Below are 10,218 nucleotides of genomic sequence, written 5' to 3' on the forward strand. Positions count from 1 at the left end.
GGAAGCCACATAGAGCAAGATGGGCAGCTATCTAAATCTTTTAAATAAACTAATTTTGTGAACTTTGTGCCTGATCAGATTAAGGCAGGTTAAGATACGTAAAAAAGCATATGTTATGAGAGTTACATGAGTACAATGGACTGGGTATGGTCAGAAATAAAGAAAATAAGTTAGTAGGAATAAGTTTAAATTTACAATATGCACAGTATTCCTTTCTTTTTAGACCCATCCTCATCATATGTGCCTGCCTCTTTCTGGATCACAGCCTAAATTAATCTTTTCCCCCATAAACAACAACAACAACAACACATATTTACATACAGATCCATTGAAATGCAACACACACACATGTATATGCTATTACCTTTCACATAAATGCCCTTCTCTTCACCACCTTCTTCCTCAGCCCTCTGAGTCCACTGCCCAGATTCGGCCATAGTTGCTTCCCACGGGATGATGGAGACTGAAAGGAAAAGGGTTTCTTTTTAATTAAAAGATTAGCGGTAAGGTCATTATTGATGGTCATTCGTTTCTCATGCCTAGAGACATTTTGAGAAAAGTATGGTGGCAAGTTGCTGCAATCCAGTTTTTCTTTAAAATTATATACAGGTAGTCCTCACCTTACCACAGTTCATTTGGTGACCGTTCAAAGTTACAACAGCACTGGAGAAAGTGACTTATGACCGTTTTTCACACTTAACGACTGTTGCAGCATCCCTATGGTCATGTGATCAAAATTCAGATGCTTGGCAACTGATTCATATTTATGACAGCTGCAGTGGCCTGGGATCACGTGATCACCTTTTCTGGCCTTCTGATAAGCAAAGTCAGTGGGGAAGCCATATTCACTTAACATCCGTGTTACTAACTTAACAACTGCATGGATTCATTTAACATCTGTGGCAAGAAAAGTAGTAAAATGGGGCAAAACTCACTTAACAAATGTCTCACTTAGCAACAGAAATGTTGGGCTCAATTGTGGTCGTAAGTTGAGGACTGCCTGTACTTAACTGGTTTAACAAGAATACTGAACTTGTTATATTCTAGAGTTAAATTCCATTGAAGTATTTGAGTCTTGCTCTTATTAGTCCAATATTCTCATACAAAACTTTTTTTTTTTTTAATTTACATTTATATCCCGCCCTTCTCCGAAGACTCAGGGCGGCTTACAGTGTGTAAGGCAATAGTCTCATTCTATTTGTATATTTACAAAGTCAACTCATTGCCCCCCCAACAATCTGGGTCCTCATTTTACCTACCTTATAAAGGATGGAAGGCTGAGTCAACCTTGGACCTGGTGGGACTAGAACCTGCAGTAATTGCAGGCAGCTGTGTTTTAATAAGAGGCTATTTTACAACCTGAGCCACACCGCGGCCCTTTTTTTGATGAATGCGTTCCATTATTGATTCTAAAGAAATCTTTGGATGAATAAGAGTTAGTTACATCATTAGTTTCTATTTTTGATTTGCTGGTTTACCTGTATCTGTACATCCAATTTAAATACTTGATAGTGCTGGATAACACGGGAAATGTTGAGGAGCGCAGGTTTTGTCCACAGCAGTATCGGTGCATTCAGTAATATGATACTTTGTTTTAACATTTTAATTCCTATTTGATTTTTCAGACCAAAGCACTGCCATGAAGGGTACAAGTCAACCTTCCTTCTTCTGGATATGTCACTATAATTTCGCCAAGGGCCCTGAATCATGACACCGTCTTATTTATTAAAATGCCTTGAAGTCGCTTTTTCTCTCTGCTAAAGTGATGGTTTTCCCCGCAACGCAGACACCAGCTCATCCTGTGTCATTAAATGCAACTTTTATTGTCTATGAACATGCCCATGCCAATATTACCACTCCGTTGATCTTGGTCCATAAAGGCGCAGCTCAGCTACTGAAATACCATTTGGGTGCCATGGTTACTACTGAGATAGCTCCTTTGACAATCAATAGTACACCTGCCCTCCTGTTACAGAGCTTCACAAGCTTGAGTCTACCGCTCCAGATCGTCCTTTCTGCTGCCATGATATTTATTTTCCTTATTTCTTTTGTCGGTAATCTGGTCGTCTGCCTTATGGTTTATCAGAAGACTGCGATGCGATCTGCCATTAACATACTTCTAGCTAGTTTGGCTTTTGCAGACATGCTGCTTGCTGTGTTGAACATGCCTTTTGCTCTGATAACCATCATCACTACCCAGTGGATTTTTGGCGATGTCTTCTGCAGAGTCTCTGCCATGTTCTTCTGGCTGTTCGTCATCGAAGGAGTTGCCATACTACTCATCATCAGCATTGATAGGTTCCTCATAATAGTTCAAAGGCAGGACAAGCTGAACCCTTACCGAGCAAAAGTCCTCATCGCTGCTTCGTGGCTTGTGGCCTTCGTTGTGGCTTTTCCACTCTCTGTGGGGAACCCCAGCCTACAGATACCTTCCAAAGCACCTCAGTGTGTCTTTGGTTACACAACGAACCCGGGTTACCGCGCCTATGTAGTAGTGGTGGTTTTGGTCTCGTTTTTCATTCCATTCCTCGTAATGTTATATTCTTTTATGGGCATCCTCAATACTGTACGGCACAATGCAGTTCGTATCCATAGTCACCCGGATAGCATATGCCTCAGTCAAGCTAGCAAACTTGGTCTCATGAGCCTCCAGAGACCCTTTCAAATGAATATTGATATGAGCTTTAAAACTCGTGCCTTCACCACCATATTGATTTTATTCATTGTCTTCATAATTTGCTGGGGCCCCTTCACCACCTACAGCCTTATTGCCACATTTAACAGCCACTTTTATCACAAGCACAACTTTTTTGAAATAAGCACCTGGCTCCTTTGGCTCTGCTACCTCAAGTCTGCTCTGAACCCACTCATCTACTACTGGAGAATCAAGAAATTTCACGATGCGTGTTTAGACTTAGTGCCCAAGTACTTCAAGTTTTTGCCACAGCTACCTGGTCAAGCTAGAAGACGGATCCGACCGAGTGCTGTTTATGTGTGCGGGGAGCACCGGTCAGTAGTGTAAGCCTCGCAGCAAATGGACATTTGCTTTTTTCTGATATATGCCTGTTTTAGTGGGTTTTTTTTTTAATGGCTTCTTTAGCTGTCAGATTTACAATTTTTAGAATTCACATTCAGCTTTAAGGAGGAGATATTTGTTGAGCTTTTCTACCAGAATATGACTATACTATGTTGTTGACCACCTACCAAAGAAGTTCTATATACATGGGGAAGGAATTGTGTGTATAGGGCAAAGCTTTCTATTGCATTGGCTTTTGCTGCTGAAAGAGACCAGTTGAAATGCCACTTTTGTCTTCCATAGACAGGGTTGCAAAATGTAAGCTTCAAAGAATCCTTGAACCGTTTGCACAGTTATTCCCTCCATGTATATGTAGCTCTTTATGGACCGTATGCCACTGCCTCCCCGGTTCTTTGGTAGAAAGGAAAACTCATTTTGGATGTACGTCAAGCGATCTTAAGCACTGCTAACCATTTCATTGTAGATGTTAATGCTGCTATTTTATGGTACATTTAAATGAATACTTAATAGGCTTTTTTTTCCAAACGATGTTGCTGCATAGATGAGCCAAAATGTTTGCATTTAGTTAATTATTTGCAGGAATTGCAGTGACATTAAGGGGGGAAAAAACACATTCATGCACTTTAAACAGAACTGGGTGGAGGGGAGTGAATGGGGGTGAAGAAAGTTTCAGTGACTTCTAACATTTTTGTTTCTTGCTGCAAGGTTTTTAATTCTTCCACCAGTTTTGCAGTGTTTTGGAATGATGCTATAACATACTTGGTTCTCAGAACTATTTTATAGTCCTTTTTGAGTTTACTTGAATGACAGAAGTATGTAGTGTAAATTCATTTAGATGAAGACACTTACGTAACACTTATTACAATCTAGAGGAATTAAAGTGCTTTAAATCCTTCTAAAGTCAAAAGGAATTAAACTGAATTCCAGTTACTTAAAAACACATGAGATTTGTCTTTGATTATTATTTCAATGGGATGTACATGGTTATTCATATTCAACGTCATGACTTTAGCCCCACAAAAGAATAACTGATCCTGCATTAAAAAAGCATATAGTCATTTGTAAGCATATCATGGAAATATGAATTCCCTTTGAATATCAAACTCTTACTACGAACTGTGTTGAATCAATATTCAGTTAGAAGATACACTTGAAATTTAGTTAAATATATTTTTTAATTTATAAATTGGACCTGTACATAGTATAGAATTCTTTTGATGAAGAAGTTTTTTTGTTTTTTTAAAAAAGATTTTTGTCTAAACTGAGAAAATAAAAATTTCCACATTTTCTCTCCACATGCTTACAAATTGATGTTATCTTGCTTGAATTACAAAAATGATTTATTTTTCCTTTTTCTTTTCCTGTCAAGACAAACTATATTATGAGGTTGCATAGTCAGCTATGTTTCTCTTGCAATATCCTGAAACTATGTTCTCTTTTAAGAAAAGCTGAAAAAATAAATACTCAGGAGTATTTATCTTAATCTTTTAAATACATTTGACCAATGTACATATATTAAAACTTGTGTCAGTTCTGTTATATGTGCACTTTTCTAAAAAACCCTTGTTGTCATTCCTTTACATAACCAAAATAACTACTTAACGCTGGAATAATTTCTTAATTTAAATCCTTTAAATTTTAAAAAGTTGCATTAGGGCAGAATAGGTCATGGTCAGAAGCAGATTTGTTAATTCAGAACTGTTGATTCATGTGACCTAACTTTATAGCACACTACATTTATTTCATGTCTAAAAGACAACCTAGTTTCTTATCCAGCTTGATGAATTACCATTGTTGTCAGCAACCAGGAACATTGTTTTGTCTTCCCAAGTAAAGCATTTCTTGAATACCTTGAACACATGACAAAATTCCCAGGGTGGAAGGAGTGGGGATGGGAATACACCATGGGCCTTACTCTACACGGTTGTAATATTCCCTCTCCTCTCATACCCATAATGTAACCCAGGGCTGTCAAACTTGCAGCCCGTGGGCCGGATGTGTCATGTGCTGGCCATGCCCACACCCGGTTTAGCAAAGGGGGAAAAAGTCCCGATACAACATGTGATGCCATCGTGACGACACAAGTTTAACACCCCTGATCTAACTTCTGAGTTATACCTATACATTATACATTGAGAATCCTTTATGCATAAACTTCCTGGCTTATAATTCCAGATTCATTGTGTAGGCATTAATTGGTAGGACTAAACAGATCAGATGGCATGGGCCGGTTGGCCTTGAAACTGTGGAGCCTCTTCTTGTAAATAAAGCATGCAAGGGAAACGCAAGACGAGTTAATGCTCTGATAGACATAATCAGGAACAACTTCAGATAAAATTATATTTAGAACTGAGCATTCTTGCATTCCTGGAATTTAAAACTTTGGAAGAGAAGAAGAAAGATAACCTTGCTATTAATATTTCAACTATAGAAATTGGGTTATGTTTTCTATAGAGCTGGAATAATCGGGACTTTCATCTGTTTGGCTACTGTATCATGTCAATTGGCCATCCCTTCCATTATAGGGTTTATCCTAGAAGTGCTACTTTTAGCAGTAGATCAATAAAATTTTCATACTCGGAGATGTTTGGAACAGCTTATTCCTTAAGCTATGGAAAGATTCTTAACCTTAAATGGCAACCTATTTTTTTTTTATTTACATTTATATCCCGCCCTTCTCCGAAGACTCAGGGCGGCTTACAGTGTATAAGGCAATAGTCTCATTCTATTTGTATATTTACAAAGTCAACTTATTGCCCCCCCAACAATCTGGGTCCTCATTTTACCTACCTTATAAAGGATGGAAGGCTGAGTCAACCTTGGGCCGGGCTTGAACCTGCAGTAATTGCAGGCTATTGTGTTCTAATAACAGGCTCCTTACAGCCTGAGCTATTCCAGCCCCTATGGCATGCTCTGCTATAAATGAGTACTTCTCTTACCTTATAGCAAAATGAAAAAGGTTGGTTATAATAGTTAACCAAATTGTTACTTTGCTAACTACAATTCATTAATAATTGATCACATTGATCCAAAGCAGTCTGGATGACAAAGAAACATTGACACTATTTCTGAAAATACATGCTATCTCCTTGGACTTAAAACAGCTGTGTAGACCTAAAAGGACAATGCTAACTGCAGTGTCCAACTGCAGTGTCTCATTCCCAGGTAAGTGTGCCCATGGTGTCTAGTAAACCAGTTCTGGATTCTTTGGACGATCAATGAGTTGTGTTATACCTCTGGATTTATATCTAAAGCAAATATGCTTATTGAGAAAATTCAGCTTTCATTTTAACAGCTTGAAAATGAAATGTTTGCTCCTATTAACATGTCAAAATCAGAAGAGCTGGGGCAAAGTTTCCAAATTTCTCATAATACCTCATAATCTGTTTCCTCTGTTGCTTCTTGTCTGTTCTTTTCACTTTATCATTGGAATGGCCAAGTACAAAGAATCCAAGAACTACTGTTGTCAAGAAACACTTAACAGAAGGAAGTGTAATCATGTTTAATGTTTACATTTTAAATTATTTTAGCTTACACTGTTATCGCCATTGGCTCTTTTAATATACTGTTGTTTTAGAACAGTGCCTTTTCATTTGATATTGATTTTTATATCCTCCTAAACTTGAAAATCCTTCAATTCAGCTGGTAATCAGCCTCTTCATAGATGTGTCCATATGCTGTTCTACCAAGATTACACCCCTGGTTAAAGAAAACCCATATAGGCAAAGGTTTTAGAAGGCAACACTTCCTTATATCTCATGATTTTATTAAAACATTCTAGGTAAACACATTCTTTTGTTCCTCCTTTTAAAATATATATTTTTGTTCAAACTTGGAAATGAAGGACAGGGTGCTGAAGTAAGATATATTTTTAAATATATATATACATATATGTAGTTATTTAAGCAGATTTGTCAAATTCACATTTAAAAGGAGTTTCATGAGAGATGTTTTATACTCTGAAGGGGTGTCTTATGGAAGCATTTACGGTATACTGAATAACAAAGTAGCGTCCTCCCTCTCCCTTCTCTTCAGTGTGGTATTTTTATAAGATTGTTTTTAATGAGCTTTATGTAAGTTGCTATCAGTTTAATTCTCTTTCTCTCATGCAACATCTCTTATGCAACATCCTTGTAAACAAATGTATTCATTTATTTTTGCCATATAAAAACAAAGCACCACAACATACTGTGGTTGCAAAAGAAAAAGTGATGACTTCCTTATTTCTTTGTAGATATATTATTAGCCATTGATGAAAAACAGACCTCAGTTTTTAAATTTTAAAGTTAAACGACCTGTATGTAATGTACATATATTTCCATGGAAATAATTACACTAAACAATTATTAAGACAATTTTTTCTGTAACAGTTTATAGGGAAATGGCTATTATTAACTAGCTAGATTTATTCTTGGAACTATCAGTTAAAATGTTCTAAAAATTAGTTTTGGTGCATTTGGTTGAAACACCATTTTAAAGTCTCTTCATATGAAAACTAATGCTCAGACTTGAGAATTTTTTTGTAGACGTTCAAAAATAGCAATTAAAAGCTTCAGATAAGATCATGTTATGTCAGATGGGTGGAAGAATGTGAGCACATAAAGAATTTCTGATAAAGGCAGCAAGATATTTAAAAGAACAATGAATGGCTCATTCCAGTTTTCATTTCTAATGTGAATTTCTGTGCAAATAATTAATGAAATGTCTTGTTTACACTAGACTGACAATCTGGAGTTGTCCAGGTTGTTCAGTTGGGCACTTTTGTCGAAAAGAGGGGCATGTAACTTTTTCTTGATTGAGGTGTCTATGTGATCTTTGAGTGATGTGGTACACAAACAAAGGCTGTATTCCAAGAAGCAGTGGGACAGGCCATAACAAAAATCAAATTTGTCATCATTTGCATTTAAGTTTAATTAAAATTAATTATAATTAGTCTGATTGTTCTCCTGTCCTTATTCATCATTTCCCCCTCTCATTAAAATTACAGATTAGTAACGATCCAGAGATCTTGGATTAACTTCATACTCTTTAAACAAATATGAACACAAAATTGCTTTATATTTACAAGTTGGAAAAAGGTTGAACTGTTGCTCTCTAAATCCACAAAATTCAATTCATGTGTAGAAGCTCAAAAATTGTCAAAAGTTTTAATATTGTAATCTAGTAAAGAACACTCTAATAATAACAATATCAGAAAGAGATTCAGGACCACTCAATGTCCCATGCTAAAGATCAATTCCACTGTCATTCTATTCTTCCTTAACTTTCTGCTATGGTTGGCCATTTTAAAAAGTTCTTCCTTAAACTGAGGAAATACTCAGGTTGGCTTGTTTTCTGTTCCTTACCAATTCTTTATTTTGTGTGATGTGTTTGTAAACCTATGGACAAGGGCTACCCTATTTTGATTGATTTTATGGGATTCTTTTTGAAACTTAGGAGATGTGATTTGAATGAAAATAACCTGATACCATGACCTACTCTGTGATGATTAAACCATTATTGTCTTTATACCCAAAGCATCATTTCCCATCTTTAACCATAAATGTATATCCTGCTCTCAGAAACAAGTTTCTATTAAGTTATGATAGTTTCATGCGAAGTGAGGAGGAAGATTGGGTGAGAATATTTTTTTTTTAATGAAAGCCTAATTAAAGAAATGATTTTTAAAAAATCATTATATATTTGTATCCTGCCTTCTTTTATTTTGCAAATAACTCAAGGCATACCCATCCTGCCTTCCTCCTCCTCCTTTCCACACAACAACAACCCTGTGAGGCGAGTTGGGCTAAGAGACTGACTGGCCCAAAGTCATCCACCTGACTTTTGGCAGGACTTGAACTCATGATCTCCCACTTTCTGGCCTTAGCCACTAGATCAAACTGGCGCTCTGATTTTATCAATCAGTATTTGTTACTGTTGAAAGTGGGATCTATGCCTGCCAGTTTTTAAAAAGAGGACAATCTTACCTTGTACTAAAATGGTCACGTAGGATACCATACATGTGACACGCATTCAGCAAGATTAGACTGCCTTAGTACAGCTGATTTGGAATCTAGTAAAGCTCTGTGGTAAATAGGTAGAATATACCCTTGTTTTCTCACAAGGGTGTGTGTGTGTGTCCCCTCATGGTTCTGAGAGAGGTTTATTCTTCAAACTAGGGCAGTGGTTCTCAACCTATGATCCACAAACCCGTGGGGGCCCACGATGTTACAGGGGGTCCACTAAGGATTGAAGGAGTATTATGATTTAAATATTGAATTAAGTCTTGGAGGTCTGTGGCGATGGTCCATGGCCTCAAAAGATATTTAAAGGGGATCCATGGTGAAGAAAAGATTGAGAATCACGAACTAGGGTTTTCCAGATAATGCTGAACTGCAAGTCCACCATGCTTCTTAATACACTAGCAGAGTGCGGCTCAAAGGAGGTAGTCCTTGACTTACAACAGTTCATTTAGTGATTGCTTGACGCTACAACAGCACTGAAAAAAGTTATGACCATTTTTCACAGTTATGACCACTGCAGCATCCCCATGGTCACATGATTTACCTTTGGATGCTTGACAACTGATTCACATTTATGACCATTGCAGTGTCCAGGGGGTCATGTGATCACCTGCAGCCTTCTGACAAACGTCAATAGGGAAACCAGGTTCACTTAACATCTGGGTTACTAATTTAACAACTGCAGTGATTCACTTAACAAGTGCGGCAAGAAAAGTCATAAAATGGGGCAAGTCTCATAAATTTCTCATAAGAACATAAATTTTGGGGTCTTAAACTGAGGAGTACCTGTATTTCTAAGTCCTTTTTAAAATTACCTTGTTAACGTATATGAATAATTTCACATTTCCTTCATATAAATCAGGTATACGACATTATGCATGGAAAGCATTATAGTAAATTTATTGGTAAAGAGAATCTAAAGATGTCTTGTCGGTATTGCTCCTAGAAGGTTGATTCTACCACTGATCCTAATAAGCATTCTCAGAGGAATTCATTATTTTGAAACCCATTCCTAATGTGAGATGTTTTGTGCATTTGAAGTTCATGCTAATTTCCACAAAGGGTTTCATTGCTAAGCAACAGATTCTGTTATCTCTGGAGGGCAAAGGCTATACTACCTATATCTTAATTAAAGCTAAAAGAAATATATTATTCCTCTCCAATGCAGTTAAAGCATTC

At 37.0% G+C, this 10,218-nt stretch overlaps 1 protein-coding gene across 2 annotated transcripts in view; it reads left to right on the forward strand.

Annotated features, from left to right (window-relative positions):
* GPR63 (G protein-coupled receptor 63) overlaps nt 1–8,238 on the forward strand; it is a 28,842-nt gene extending 20,604 nt beyond the window's left edge. For both annotated transcript variants that reach the window (XM_058175089.1, XM_058175095.1), the window contains exon 3: nt 1,626–8,238. In XM_058175089.1, coding sequence (XP_058031072.1) covers nt 1,766–3,022 — 1,257 coding nt within the window. In that variant the 5' untranslated portion in view covers nt 1,626–1,765 and the 3' untranslated portion in view covers nt 3,023–8,238. The remainder of the gene's footprint in view (nt 1–1,625) is intronic.
* Nucleotides 8,239–10,218: the final 1,980 nt, after the last annotated feature.

This window comes from Ahaetulla prasina, chromosome 1 (assembly GCF_028640845.1).
Source record: "Ahaetulla prasina isolate Xishuangbanna chromosome 1, ASM2864084v1, whole genome shotgun sequence".
Taxonomy (NCBI): Eukaryota; Metazoa; Chordata; class Lepidosauria; order Squamata; family Colubridae; genus Ahaetulla; species Ahaetulla prasina.